The 15,483-nt window shown below is 42.2% G+C and overlaps 1 protein-coding gene across 4 annotated transcripts in view; it reads left to right on the forward strand.

Moving 5' to 3' along the window:
• The window catches only part of LOC309621939 (contactin-associated protein-like 3), a 91,740-nt gene that overhangs the window by 71,611 nt on the left and 4,646 nt on the right, over window positions 1–15,483 (forward strand). Inside the window, exons 4-6 of one of the 4 annotated variants that reach the window (XM_082409210.1) lie at window positions 2,570–2,679; window positions 9,050–9,119; window positions 13,897–14,144. In XM_082409210.1, coding sequence (XP_082265336.1) covers window positions 2,570–2,679; window positions 9,050–9,119; window positions 13,897–14,013 — 297 coding nt within the window. In that variant the 3' untranslated portion in view covers window positions 14,014–14,144. Of the gene's footprint in view, window positions 1–2,569; window positions 2,680–9,049; window positions 9,120–11,778; window positions 12,285–13,896; window positions 14,145–15,483 lie in introns of those variants that run through there. The other 3 variants (XM_082409211.1, XM_082409209.1, XM_082409212.1) reach the window with 3 other exon arrangements.

Genomic DNA, 15,483 nt, shown 5'->3' on the forward strand with positions numbered 1-15,483 from the left:
AATTCATCCATTTCACCTGGATTATCCAGTTTTTTAGTGTACAGTTCATAGTAATCTCTTATAATCCTTTTATTTCTGTTAAATATGTAGCCATGTCTTTGTCTTTATTTCTGATTTCAATTATTTGAGTCTTCTTTTTTTTATTTTCCTTAGTCAATCTAGCTAAAGATTTGTCAATTTTGTTGATTTTCAGAGAACCGACTCTTGGTTTCATGGATTTTTTCTATTGTTTTTCTAGTCTCTCTTTGTTTATCTCTGCTCTAATCTTTATTATTTCCTTCCTTCTTTGAGCTTTCAATTTAATTTGTTCTTCTTTTTCTAGTCCCTTAAGGTGTAAGGTTAGGTGGCTGATTGTGATATGTTTCTTCTGTTTCAATGTAAGCTTTTACATTATATTTTCCTCTAAGTACTGCTTTCCCTGCATCCCATGAGTTTTGGTAAGTTGTGCTTTCATTTTCATTTTCATTTCATTGTTTTCTTGATTTCCTTTAGTTCTTTGTTGGTGTATTCCTTTAACGTTTTGAGCATACATAAGATAGTTGTTCTAAAATCTTTTTCCAGTAAGTCCAAAACCTGTTTCTTGAGGTATGGTGTCTGGATATTTATTTTGTTCCTTTGAATGAGCCTAGTTTTACTGTTTCTTTGTATGCCTGGTGATCTTTTGTTGAAAACTGGGCATTTTACAAAACAGCCACCTCTCCCAGTCTTCTTATACTTGCTCTACACAGGGGAAGACCTTTGTAATCAGCCTAATGTGATGTCTTAGGGGTCTTTTCAGACCTGTGTTGTCTCTGGACCAGTGCGTGTGTTTTTTTTCCCCAGTTCTCCTATTTATACATCTGCTTTTAAATGTCTTGCTTTTCTAAGAGTCTCACTCTTGCTTACTCTTGGGGCCTTAGCTGTCCTATTGTACTCCTCAATCAGTAATCGCTTGTCCTTGGTGTCTGTGGGTCTATAGTTACCTTTGCAACCGTTTTTACAAATCATACCCGCTGCTTCCCATGGCTCCCTTATTCTGAGATCTGAGCCATTTTTGTTTGTCTGAACTCTGAGTTAGGTGTCAAAAGACCAGTCCTTAGGCAGCCCACAGACAGGTTAGAACATTACAGATCAGTGTGCTGTCTCTCAGGTTTGCAAAAGGGGGCTGGGGATCTGGCTGCCACTTTCCTCAAGCTGCACTAAAAAGTGACTAAAAAATGCCACAGGTTTCCTACCCTTTTAAATGTGACATTTTTTTGATGGTGCGTTCGCTTGGTTGTGGTAGATCTTTGACTCATTTCTAGAGTTTCTATAATGCCTTTTTAGTCTGTTTCTGGTTATGTACTTCAATCAAAACAGGAACATATTCTCGTCACTGCTGGAAGAAAAGAGTCTTTACTCTGCCAACCTGTCACGTGTGATGGATCAAAGGGCCCTTAGGACTGCACGTGGACACTGTCACTTTTTACAGAGAACCAATTGACCTTGTATAACTGGAGATGCTTCCCCTCAAACACAGCTCTGCTCCCTCTGCTGAGGGTGGTGTCAGTCTCTCCCGATGCTGCTGGAAATGGAACACTGCATGCCTGGACACCCCACAAAAATAAAGGGTACTGACGTGCTCCCAGGCCAATACTTGTTCAGGAAGTGAGAGAAGTACTGTAGATATAAAAACATGCCAGTTTCTAAGGCAGCCTTCACTCCACATAGGAAGTACATGGCCAGGATTTGATTTGATAAAAAATTAGTATCACAGTTAGAAACCAGACCTGACCTTGAGCTCCCTTAATGACTTCTTCTAATGTCTCCCTGTTGACCCACCCAGGCCTTATCTTATCCTGTGTCTGGCTATCATTGGCTCTGCCTGTCCCCTAAGCCCTTCCCTGCCCCAGGATCTCCTCTCTCTAGATGCATTTCAGGTGACCTACACTTACCAATTTCTATCAGATGTTTCCTGAGGGCCATCTGGATGTGATCCTAACAACCCGGGCTGAGTGATGCCACTTTGTGGATTCACTAAATGACACATTTCTGTGGGTCACGTCCTCCCAGCCCAGCGGCCCTAACAAGCACCAGCACGGAAGCTGCTGGCAAACGCTGGGAGGAGCCCTTAGTACTGCAGGGAGCTGCCGGGGGCAGCCTCTCAGGGCCCCACACCCAGGGCTCATCCCAGGAGACACTCCTGAGGAGGGGAAGGCAGGGCTGTGCCCTTGAGGAAGGAGGGACCGCTCACCTCTCTGACCTCGGGCTGGAGAAGGACGAGGGCTCGGGACCGCGGAAGACGGCAGGGAGCTCGCCCTCCTCCCTGAGAGCTCGGTGAGCTGCATCCAGGCGAGGAGGTGAGACCCTGCTCACTGCCCCTCCCTCCGGAATGCAGTCACTGCTACTGAGAACTCTACCCCAGCCCTGCTTTCATTGTGGCTGGTTAGAAAAAAGGGAAAACAAACAAAACTAAAACCAAAACCTGACTCAGCACCAGAAGATAAATGAACTTCCATGTGTATGTAGCACCTTTTAAGGATTTGTCTAATTCCAAATGAAATGATCTCTATTTTAACTCATTACTGATTACTAATTTTCTTCATTTCAGATACAGTCTATAACAATAGATTCCCGTCTGTGTTCTGAAGCAAATCCCCCAGCCTCGCCTCCCACCCCTGTGGGGCCTGGGGAGGGGGGAGGCATCTTCCCCCAGAGAAGGTGGGCATATGCCCCCCTCTCCCCCGTGCCTCCCTGGGCACCCCCTTGCCTGGGGACTGCGGTCTCCCTTCCTTACTCTCACACTCAGGGCCCCTCACAGAGTGGCCCTGACCTGACTCCCCAGACTCTTCTCACCATCCTGTTCCCTAAACTTCAGCCAAGTTCCGCCCAGCATCCTGCTTGTCCGGAGAGTGTACCGCCTTCTTCCAAGTCCAGGCCTCTGCATGGAGGTTTGCTCTACCAGAAATGGCCCTCCTCTTGTGGCAACAGTTTAAATTCCTCGTTATTAAATTACAAATCTGCAGCCTCCTCCTCCTTGAGCGTTGCCTGATTTCCCAGCAAACGTATCTGCTGCAATTCCCTGCAGAATCACGTCAGGTCAGGGGCCACTTGGTGCTAGTTTCGGTTCCTGCATCCCAGCCCGTGCATCCCTGAGCGCACAGCTCCGTCTCATTTGTCTCTGCCGTGGGTGTTTCCTCATCAGTTAGTCTCCGTAAACGTTGTGAGTGAAGTATTTTCTACATTTCCAGGTATAAGCAGCTGCCATCTCACAAGATAACTTTCTTAAAAGAAGTGATTCACGGTGTATAGAGCATATTGTAGTTTAACCAGTGGTGGGGGGCAGGGTTGATACAAGTTTCTTCTCATTATTCCTAATACCAGCTCACCAGAGTGATGCTTAAAGGCAAGGACAGTTATGCTAATTTTTGCAGAATAATTTTTAATTCACAAAAACCATTAATTCTAAGACTGAAAAGTTGTATGTGAGATAAGCGTATGGTTACTACATCCACAAGCAAATTTTTACAGCCCTGGGACATTATGATGCCCTTAAATCCTCTTGGAACAGGTTGAAAGTTAAACTGCATTGAGGATTTCTGAATTGCTGATACTATGATATACCATAGTTCTTTTTTTTTTTTAATTTTACTTATTTATTTATTATTTATTTATTTATTTATTTATGGCTGTGTTGGGTCTTCATTTCTGTGCAAGGGCTTTCTCTAGTTGCGGCAAGCGGGGGCCACTCTTCATCACGGTGCGTGGGCCTCTCACTACCACGGCCTCTCTTGTTGCGGAGCACAGGCTCCAGACGCGCAGTCTCAGTAGTTTTGGCTCACGGGCCCAGTTGCTCCGCGGCATGTGGGATCTTCCCGGACCAGGGCTCGAACCCGTGTCCCCTGCATTGGCAGGCAGATTCTCAACCACTGCGCCACCAGGGAAGCCCCCATAGTTCTATAGTTCATCTAAATTAATAAAATGAGATTTAAAAATCACATTCAAAATTGAGCAAAAGCCAAACTAACTCTTTTCGTATTAATTAAATGATAATAATGAGAAGTATGATTGTCCCTTTCGTAAAACATACCAAAATTATATGTTAGATTACATTCACTTAGCACAAAATGTCTTTCAAAAATAAATTGTAAGCACTAAACAATCTGAGGGATACACCTGTACAGTTTTAGTTGCATATCTGTGTGTACATGACTGACATGCCTGACAGCTTGTAATTCATGTTTTAAAAAATGATTCAGTATTTTAAAAGAATATAGCAGAAAGATAGCTTCTTATGCCTAAATCACCTGTTGTGCAAGGTCCTCACTCTAGTGCATTTTACACAATAGGGTTTTATTAGTCATAAACCATGGCTGACAGTCATAAGCGCCAGTGTAAATGGGGAGAATGAAAATAAAGATGGGGCCTGAGAAACTGAGCTATTGTGAGCCAAGGTCCAGGAAGCAGACTCTCTAATAGCTTATTGGGTGTCTAGGAGCCAACAGAACCTTCTAGATAGTCTGTATAGGAAATCATCTAGCTTTCCCAAACTACATACATTTGGAATTAAAATTCCATTTGCTGCCAGTATCATTGTAAATGGGGGAGTAAGTCCCCCTTGTAGGGTCTTTAAGGGCCACTGCAATATTTCTGCAGAAGAAATTACAGGGTTTATTATACTCACAGGTCCTAGAGGAGAAGACAGGGCGCACCTCACCATTCAGCAGCCACCTAGCAGGTGGGGAGTCGAGAGAGAGTGAGGACCTTGGGCAAGTCTGGGTGGAGCAGAAACAAGGCTTGAGGAGATTTCATCGTTTCTTGGAATGTCTAAGTCACAGTCGGGGAGGGCAAAAAGGGAATCTTGCGGCAGGAATCAGCCTGGGCACACCCACGCACCTGGTCCCCTGGGTGTTGAGGCAGCAGGAAAATAGGAAATTTAAAAAAAAAATTTACAATCCAATCATCTTCACTCTTTATTCTCATTTTCAACCTTATTTTCCAAAATATACAATCCTTAGTTCTCCGAAAGTTAGGGAGAGGAAACTGGCTTCCTATTAGTTAACGGTGATGCAACATTGAAACACTGGACATCCTGCTGAGGTTTCCATGGTGTCCGCTGGGCTCTGCAGCACCCAGCTCCTGGAACTTTTCAGACTCCTCAGTGAATTCATTATTGTTTAAAAGAAAAGAACACCCCGTCTTTCTGTTTTTGTTCCTTCTGTCACTGTTTTTATTCTACCTTGCCTCATTCTACAAACCATCGGCCATGGAACTCCTGTATAGTTTTTCACTGTACGTAAAACACCAATACATCTTCCATCGTGGAGGTAGTCAGGGCAATCACTGTTACCTCTCTTTTGCGCAGAAAAATGGAGGTTCATGGAGATTAAGAGATGTATACAAAGTTGGAATCACAACAGGTCAGGAACTCTAATTTAGTTCTTTGGACTTAAAAAAATATTGTTTTCTCCACAAATTCATCACTGCCTCACTAAGTTTATATGTGCAGCAAACATGGACAGAAGGCTCTTAGGTCTGGGCATTCATCACTACCTCCAGGGAGGGAGCCCAGGGGCAGCGGTGCTGAGAGCTCTCACTGCCCTCAATCTCCCCCTTTGCTCCCCTGAGCTCAGGTAGGACCCTGCGGGCAACTCATGTGGTCCCCCAGGGCTCTCCTAATGGGTCCAACATTGAAGCCAGGACACAGACCCCATGGGGCCTGTAAACTGCCTGCCCATCTGCACGAGGATGACAGGCAGACTCAGTGATGGGACAGGCAGAGCCCACACAGAAACAGTAAGGAAGTCACCTGCTCCTCTGTGCTTCATTGAACCTTTGAGAGACAGGCACGGAACCGAAAATGCCATCCTTGTATCAGGACACCTACCACACTTACGTCACTTTCAAACACAAAGTCAAAGAGACTTTATGTCACTCAAAAACACAAAGTAAAAGCTTCTTCAAGACAGGAGGTGAACAGGAGAATTCTATCTTTGAATATTCCTACAATATTTGTAGTGAGTATTTAACATGAAAAAAGTAGTCAAAGTATTTTTCTTAAAATCACCTCCTATGCAGCTATAAAAATCTTTAAGAAAAATAGTCCAGGATAGAAATATAATAGAGACTGCACACATTCATGAATTTATCTGCCTCCTAACAAGCCCAACTTGTGAAGTGTAGAGCATTTTATATGTTAGAGGCATCATTATAAATCGCTAAAATACCCGCTTGGTCACACTGCAGTACATTGTCATTGCTTTACTTGAATGCTCACCTAAGATTTTTCTCTGAAATGTACTCAGAGCAGAGACAGTTATACAATGAAAGTGAGAAATTGTAAGAGCATAACACTGTCTTAGAAATAGTCCATGTAGAAACCACTTACCCCAGCACAGTCTTGCCACATGTTTTATGTTCTGTCCACAGAGCCAGCCCATGGCAGCTCACAGTAAGGCGGTCAAAGAGAGTGTTCTGTCCTTTCTCTCTTACCTACTCAGACATCAACATTTTCTCCTGCTCTTTCTGTGTCAGCTGCTCTCAGGTGAGAATAAAGGAGGTGAAAATGTGAGCTTTCCTAGGAAAGCTCTGCCTCTGTCTCCCATCCTCTTCAGAGCCTTACACGGCGCCTGCTGGCAATTGTGGTTCAAGTAATATTGTTGGATGAATAAACGGATGAGAGACCCTGACTTAAAAGAGTCACTTTGTTGTACAACAGAAACTAACACAGTATTGTGAAGCAATTATACTCCAATAAAGATCTATTTTAAAAAATAATTAATTTTTTTAAAAAAGAATGCCACAAAGGGTAGTTCCATTTCAGAAAGACACTTCTTAAGATTGAAAAGTCTTTGAGATTCACAGTAAATCAATATTTCAATGCCATGGTGGCCCCTTAGACACTATGGGGAAGACTAGAAGGGATATTTTGAAAGACACTGACCATTTCTAGTATATTTCAAATCGTACCTCATGGTTTGCCCAGTGATTATAAATTTGATGCTGTTCATCGTATAGTCCTTCTTTATAGTGAGGCGAGCGGGGGCTACTCTTCGTTGCAGTGCGCGGGCTTCTCACTGCGGTGGCTTTCTCATGTTGCAGAGCTTGCGGGCTCTAGAGCACGGGCTCAGTAGTTGTGGTGCACGGGCTTAGTTGCTCTGCAGCACATGGGATCTTCGTGGATCAGGGCTCAAACCCGTGTCCCCTGCATTGGCAGGCGGACTCCTAACCACTGCGCCACCAGGGGAGTCCCTGTAGTTTGTCTTCTATAGACGTTTATTCATCTGTAGTAGCCTGTAGTAGTCAGGTGTTAAGTTTAAAGCATTAATTCTGCTATCTTGCTTTTTTAGCATTTTTGTGAATGAGATAAATCTTTGCTTTTACTGATTTGTAAAGAGTATATTATATTACATTATATATTTGCATTTCTGAAATTTTTATAGCTAAGACATGATAAACACATGGGAAGATCTGCTAAACTAAAATGGGGAATTTTCTTCTAAAACTTCGATGTAATGTCTGTGAAATAATCCAGAAGAGAAGTAATAACAAGCAGTTTTCTTTATAAACCAGGGAACATCAGTGAACTCTTCCTTGCATTTCAACCAGTCAGACTGATTGAATTCATAGTTAGGTGAGAGTGATTACGCTGTCGAGACAATTAAGTGAGGTGATCTAAGCCAAGTGCTTGGCTCAGGGCGTCATTTATGGGAAGCTCTCCACAAACACACAACATCATTATCATTATTATTTCATGAATAATTTGATAATATATTTGCTCCTGGCTTGGATTCTTCTCTCTTGGATACTTTTGCTAGCACAAAATTTTTTTTCAATTGTTGTAAATTTCACTAAATTTTGGAAACTGATGATCTTTTGTTGCCTAATGGTAAAATACCATCGGATTCTGATTTGAAATGGTACATAGAAAAACTCCTCTCTCATGCAGTTAAGAAGTGATTAGTTAGCAGTGTGCAAAACATTCAGGTAGAAATAGTGCCTCCAGGAGTCTCTATTTCAGAATTCCCCAGATAAGGGTAAACTCCCTACTCCCTCATGTAAACCGACATGTTCATGTTATTGTAGCATGGTTTGTCATCCCGTTGGTTTGGAAGGAAACTAGGATGGTAGAAAGAAATATGCAGAAAGATGCAGTCCAACTTAAGTAGAACCTGTTTTTAAAAAGTGACCCTGTGATACTAGCCCATTAAAAGCTCCCTTAGAAACCTCTGACATCCCCAGGGTCAAACGTGCCTCATTCAGTGGCTGTTTCATTATCTCAGTCCAGTGGGTGTCATCCTAGGCACAAGCTCCACCATCACCTTTATTTTTGTTCTTCACTCTGCCCAGATCAGAAGCTGCAAGTTGTTAGGGAACCAAAAGTGCAGCCCCACTAGAAATGGGTAAAAAAAAACCCCAAATGTTTGTTTAGATGATACTATCTATCAGAGCTGGAGAGACACGAAGCCGATCATGAGAGAAGAGTCTCTGCTGTATATTAATGGGAACTTTTCTGGAACAACATGCTCTCTTTAGCTTTTCCACATGTCTATAATCACTAAGGGCTTGTCTAGCTACATGAGAAAAACAAAACCAAAAGCCCCACAACTGCCTAGAAGCTTATCAATATCAGAAGGGTACATCATTTTAAGTCCATTCAGTATAACACCATGCAGCTGTTAAAAAAGAATGAGCAACACTGAGATGTTCTGACATGGAAAGATCTATAAGACTTGAGTGGTTTAAATGGAAACAGGAGGTTGGAGAATAATTTGCAAAATATGATTCCATTTCTGTTAAAATGCATGAAGACAGCTCATGAGTGCTTGCACAGATTAAAAATATGTATGACTATGATGGTAAAGGACTAGAAACACATCCACTGATGGTGACCCCTGGGAAGAGGGTGGGCAGGTGGGTAAGAGATGATTTACATGTTTTACTCTGTACACTTAGTCTTGGAATATTTTATAAGAATCTGTTGATGTCTATAAAGTAAATAATAATAAGAGCAGATGCTTAGCACTTACTATGTGCCTGGCACTGTTCCTCAAAGCATGCTTCTGAAGTGAATACTGTAATCATTTTACAGATGGAAAAACCGGGACACAAATGGGCTGAGAAAATTGTCCAAGACCCCCCATTTAGTGATTGACAGTGAGGTAAACAAATTTCTTCAATAGCATAAAGAGGGTTGGATCACATGAGCTCTAAGATCTCTCATTTTTTTTAAACGTTTGTTGTTGTTCTATTTTATTTTTGGCTGTGTTGGGTCTTTGTTGCCACCCATGGGCTTTCTTTAGTTGCACCCAGCGGGGACTACTCCTCGTTGCAATGCACGGGCTTCTCATTGCAGTGGCTTCTCTTGTTGCGGAGCACGGTCTCTAAGCATGTGGGCTTCAGTAGTTGTGGCCCACAGGCTCAGTAGCTGTGGCCCACGGGCTTAGTTGCTCTGCGCCATGTGGGATCTTCCCGGACCAGGGCTCGAACCCGTGTCCCCTGCCTTGACAGGCGGATTCTTAACCACTGCACCACCAGGGAAGCCCTCTAAGATCTCTTGAGTGATCATGTCTCAAAGGGCTAAGAGGCTGGGCTATGGATTCAGATGTCCCTTGTAATAATCCAGCTCTGAAACTGGCTAGTTGTTCACCAGAGGCAGGTAACTGAGTCCTTCTGAGCCAGTTTCCTTATGTGTACAAGGTAGAGTAGGCACTGCCTCACAGCATTACAAGTGAGGACATATAGGGAGGAATGCCTAGAGACCCAGTTGGACCCTCAGAGTTGGTGTGGAGATTATTTTAAGCTCAAAACATTTGGGAATCAACAGATGCAGAAAGAGCTTTCCTTATTTGACTAAAAGCAGACATTTCTGAGAAATGAGGCTTCTATGATTCCCTCTTCAAGACAGGTCTACTCCCAGGAGAGAACTCAAGAGTAAACCTACCACAAATCCCCTCTCTGGGGAGATTCGCATAGAAGAAGGAAAGACCCCTTGAACGTGCAGACACAAAATAATCACAAAATTACTTATCGTTCATTTATTCTTCTAAAAGAATAGAAGTCCTTTCTTCCACTTTCCTTTTCTCTGCTAAGTTAGATATATAAACCTCTAACTTTAAACATTTAGTGAGATAGTTACTTCTCTCGTTAGCTCCCATACATATGAATAAACTTCTTCTCCTGTTAAACTATCTTTTGTCATTTTAATTTGCAGGCCCCTAATTACTAAACCTAATAGGGCAGAAGAAAAGTCTGCTTCCTGACACTAGCAATTGGTTGGTGAATGATACCATCATTGCCTGTGACTCTGAAATCACAAGATCATAGATTAATCTGCATATCTAAAGAGTCCAACCTGTACTCTGAGGTTAAAAATAAGATCATCAAAGCATACTGAAGTATGGATATAAACATTTTGAAATGATAAAGATCTGGCTGTACACATAACATGTTTCTTCAATTCTGTAAAATTTTATGTAGGTGGAAATTTTACTGCAGAAACAAACTCAAAGACTGAAATTACATGAATAGAATATGGTGTAGCAAAATTTAGAGCTGAGCAAATGTGACATATAGTTAACGAGATGCATGCTTTTTATTATGTCACATTTTAATTAAAAATGAATGGTAATCAGTTCACAATAGTGACTTCAGTTGATCCTGCTTCTAAATGGTTAAAGCAAAAATAAGCTCCTGATCTGCTCTTCAGAAGATTAACTATGGCCATGGTAGATCTTTTTCTCTTTCCCTTTTGGAAGAGAAAAGGGGAGAGTGTCCCCAGGTGACAGGGACTGGAGTCTTGTGGGCCCAGCACACTTCCCTGTTGGGAAGAGGAAGGAGGAAGTATTTGCTTACGTTTCCCCCAGTGCCTGGAACCTAAGCTGCAGCTTCCCTAGAACATTGTTAATGATGAGAAGGATCTCATGGCAGAGGGATGGTGGCCACCGTGCCTAAACCAGGAACCTGATGCCTTCCCTGTCTTAGATTGTGGAGTTTCCTACCAGAAAATCTGAAAAAGGATTTATGGGAAGCAGTAAATGCAGAAGTAAAAGACAATTTTTTTTAAGCAGATATTCATTTTTAATTATTTAATTATTTATTTATTTATTTATTTTTGGCTGTGTTGGGTCTTCGTTTCTGTGCGAGGGCTTTCTCCAGTTGCGGCGAGCGGGGGCCACTCTTCATCGCGGTGCGCGGGCCTCTCACTATCGCGGCCTCTCTTGTTGCGGAGCACAGGCTCCAGACGCGCAGGCTCAGTAGTTGTGGCTCATGGGCCTAGTTGCTCTGCGGCATGTGGGATCTTCCCAGACCAGGGCTGGAACCCGTGTCCCCTGCATCGGCAGGCAGACTCTCAACCACTGCGCCACCAGGGAAGCCCAGACAATTTTAATAAACCATAAAAATGGTTAAGTTGGTGCTGGGGGAAAGAGTGGCTTCTGTGTTCTTTAAGCTTTTCTGTACTATTTGAATTTTCTAGCCAAGTGTGCCTATGTCTATTATTTATTTTTTATTTCACCAGGGATTTTCTGACTAGTGAGACCACAGACTACATTTTTTTTCATTGTTATTTTCTATCAAAAAACAATGCAATACATACCATTTTTAAAAAGGAAACAAAGAAGAATTTCTAATCATGCATCAATAAAAAACAAAAGAGCACAAACATACATATATATTTTAACATATTGAGCAGATCAATCTGTTAAAATATATAAATGTTTGCATAGCGACCTGAAATAAATAGATTATTTAGTCATAGACCTTTTCATATGCATTCTATAGTAAGTCTTCTGAGAGATGAACTTTAATCTTTCCATCCAGAACTTTGGAGTATCTGAGATTTTGCCCTATTTGCAACAAGTTAAGCTGCCGTTTTCCATGGATGCAGGTAGAAGACAGAAGACTTATGGGTCAGAAACAAAGGACTCTATTACTTACTTGGTTACTCATAAACCACTGCAGCCAGCATGGGCATCCGAATATTTGCCTTGGTTCTCCTTGACCCTGAGTCACACAGGGGCTGTGTGGATAGGCCCGGATGGATGCCTGCACACACAGTGGGTTATAATACAAGAGTTCAGGGCATCAGAATCTTTTGGGAGGGAAGCATGCTTGCCCTTACCTCTGGAAGAAGACATTATCTTACAAGGCTGTTTTCTATCTAAACATCCTTGGCAAGATAGCTGAGAATAAAGGGCTGTCGGTGCTTCTGTTTGTAAGATGTGCAGAAATGTGAGAAACCCATGGAGAATTGTCTTACCTCTGCTCTAACACACAGCCTTTTACTTTTCTTAGGAAATGGCAATTATATGTTGCAAAGGACTTACTTCACATTTACTTAAACTTAGTTTTCAAATATATATTTCTTTGTCCTGTTCTAAGATTAACTTCTCTTGTGTAAGAGTTAATTTTGAAATTACAGTGTGAACCATATGACCCTAATCATTTTGGTTTAACAGTATTGCTAACTCAAATTTAAAATGCTGAGAAAAAAGCATCTCTATTTTGTCACTAAAACTACCAAAACAGCTTTAAATACACAATTAGTTTCAAAACAGCTGTTTGATCTTGACATATTTTTTTTAAAGAGCTTTTTGATGTGGACCATTTTTAAAGTCTTTATTGAACTTGTTACAATATTGCTTCTGTTTTCTGTTTTGCTTTTCTGGCCCTGAGGCATGTGGGATCTTAGCTCCCTGACCAGGGATTGAACCTGCACCCCCTTCATTGGAAGGCAAAGTCTTAATCACTGGACCACCGGGGAAGTCCCAATCTTGACATATTTTTAAACATATTTGGCTAAATCCTATTTAAGTTAACACTTCCTCTGAAATCGGAATTGTGACAAACACTGTAAGAGAGCTACTATTTTTTGCATAAATGAGAGCAAAATCTTGTGGTAGTAAGTATGTTTCCCTTACAAACATAGTGTAGGATAAATCTAAATATTCTGATTTGAGAAGAAACTTTTGAATGGAGGAATTTTTCATTCCACTGTTGCAGGATTGTCTACTTTTCCCTAATATTAAAATGGACAGTTAGCCTCTTGAAAGAGGTTAAAAATCCATACGGAATGTCTCAGAAGGGTTTAGTTGTTCAGTGGCTTTCACTCTTCCTCACAAATTATTTAAAAATAGAATTTTTGTTCAAGATGTCTACCATTAGCGTGAAATTTATTTTCCAGTTTTATTGAGACGTAATTGACACATGACACTGTGTAAGTTTAAAGTGTACAACGTAATGATCTGATGTATGTATATATTGTGAAATGATTACCACAATAAGTTTCGTTAACAAGCATCACTTCACATTGTTACACATTCTTTTTCTTGTGATGACAAGTGTGAAGTTTGATGCTTACCTGGTTCTCTTCTTTTGGACTTTGGCAAATCTAAGAATTAATCCTACCACACATAGCCTATACTAGTCTACCCAAATCTAACAGTTAGTACAGACATTAACACATTTATTTGTTTGTATGTTTTATTGAGCGCAAGATAATAATCTCATTCTCAGAAGCAATGAAATCACCGAAAGAGCCAAATCTTGAGAAAGCCTCGTAGAGTTGCCCTGTTACTAGATAAAGCGCTTGGAATATATAAGTATGTTGTGTCACGTGTCTTCCTGTGACCTGTGATTGTTACTTGAAAGTGTGGAAATGCAGAACAGATCTCCTGTTATTATGAAAGGCCCATCTGTGACAGGTGGAAAGGAGGATGCTATCTTAAGAGCTTGTTCTGTGCAGTTCTCATGGAGGTGACTTGTGTCCTATAGGGAATGTCTCCAGGCTGCATTCCACTCTGGGTTCTTTGCCTCTGGTAGTTCTCCGTGATCACTCCTATGTTGGGGTCCGCCACGCCACTCCCAGGCTCCATGATTCACTGGAAGGACTCATAGGAATCAGCCTAGCGTTATATTCACAGCTGTGATTTATTACAGCAGCAGGACACAAAGTACAGTCAACAAAGGAAAAGGCAAGTGGACCAAAGTCTGGAGGAAACCAGAGGCAAGCTCCCTCGAGTCCTCTGCCAGTGGAACCACACAGGACACGCTTAAGTCCTCCAGCCATGAGGACAACATGTGTGAAATGTTGCCAACCAGGGGAGCTTAGCCTCAGCCTAGGAGCCCAGGCTTTTATGGGGGATGGTCATGTAGGCACCCTCTCCCTGGTACATATCAAAATCCCAGATTCCAGAAGGAAAGCAAGTGTTCAGCACCAACCACATTGTTTGCATAAACATCTTAGGCAGCAGTGAGCCACTCTTATCAGTTCTGGGAGTGGTGAAAGCCCTCCCAAAATTCAGGTGCCTAGACACCAGCAAGCCTTTCTCAGGATGGTGACTCAGGCCTGCGATGTTATCACTGTTATCTCTTTTGGTTCTGATTTTTTTTCTTCCTTTCCTTCAGTCTTTCTTACCTTCAATCTTATATTCTATTATTTTAATAAGATGATCTGATTTAACACCCTTAGTTTCTTACATGAAAATACCAGCATGGTCCTGCGCTAAGGTGGACAGAACACACCAAGTCCTTCTGAAGCTCTGGAGGCTCTGCTCCCGAGGAGGGCACGACCAAGGCCCTTCATTCATTACCTAAGAAATGGTCATTCCCTAGTAAGGCGCTTAATCTGTCACATTTCAAAAATAAGGACTCAGGGTAATTTCCCTGAGTCCTTAAGAGCGATGACTCATAGAGGACACCTCTGAACTGGCCCTCTCTATAGGAGAGAACAAGGAGCCTGCGCTAGAAAGAATGGAAAGGCCTAGAAATGACCAATTGGCCCTGAAAATTGAGTCAGTGAACAAGTGTCTGTTAGGCACGGACGGTGTGGAATGTGGTTAAGGATGGTCTGAGTTAGCTAGGAGGTACCATCGTGGTCCTTCTCAGACACATACTCTTCCGGGAATTCAACTGGCAGACACAATTAAACTTGAAAACTTCCTGAATTTCAACAGTGCCACCGAGTGCCTTCTGCTTGCCAGAACTAGACTGGTCAGTGATGGTCTGAGGAGAAACTTAAACTACTTTGGAAATAAGGCAGACTTAGAGAGTGGTAGCGAACATGGCACCCACCTAGCATCCAAACCTTGTGAGACCCTGAGGGTCATGAGTATAACGGATTGTGGCTGAGCTGTAAGGGACTCACCGATCCAAGTCACTCAGCAAGGCCACCACAGGCCAATCCAGAAGCTAAGAGTATTATTTTCCTCGGGCTGCAGTAACAAAATGCCACATTCAGATGGTTAAACAACAGAAATTTATTTTCTCACAGTTCTGGTAGCTAGAAGTCCCAGATCGAGGTGTTGGCAGGGTTGGTTTCTTCTGAGGCCTCTCTCCCTGACTGACAAATGACTGTCTTCTTGCTGTGTCCTCACATGGTCTTTCCTCCGTGTGCACACTTCCCTGGTGCTTCTCTGTGTCCAGATTTCCTCTTCTAGTAAGGACACCAGTCAGATTGGATTAGGACCCACCCTAATGGCCTCCTTTTACCTTAATCACCTCTTTAAAGACCCTTTCTCCAAATAC

This window comes from Balaenoptera borealis (genome assembly GCF_965194805.1).
Source record: "Balaenoptera borealis genome assembly, contig: HAP1_SCAFFOLD_1242, whole genome shotgun sequence".
Taxonomy (NCBI): Eukaryota; Metazoa; Chordata; class Mammalia; order Artiodactyla; family Balaenopteridae; genus Balaenoptera; species Balaenoptera borealis.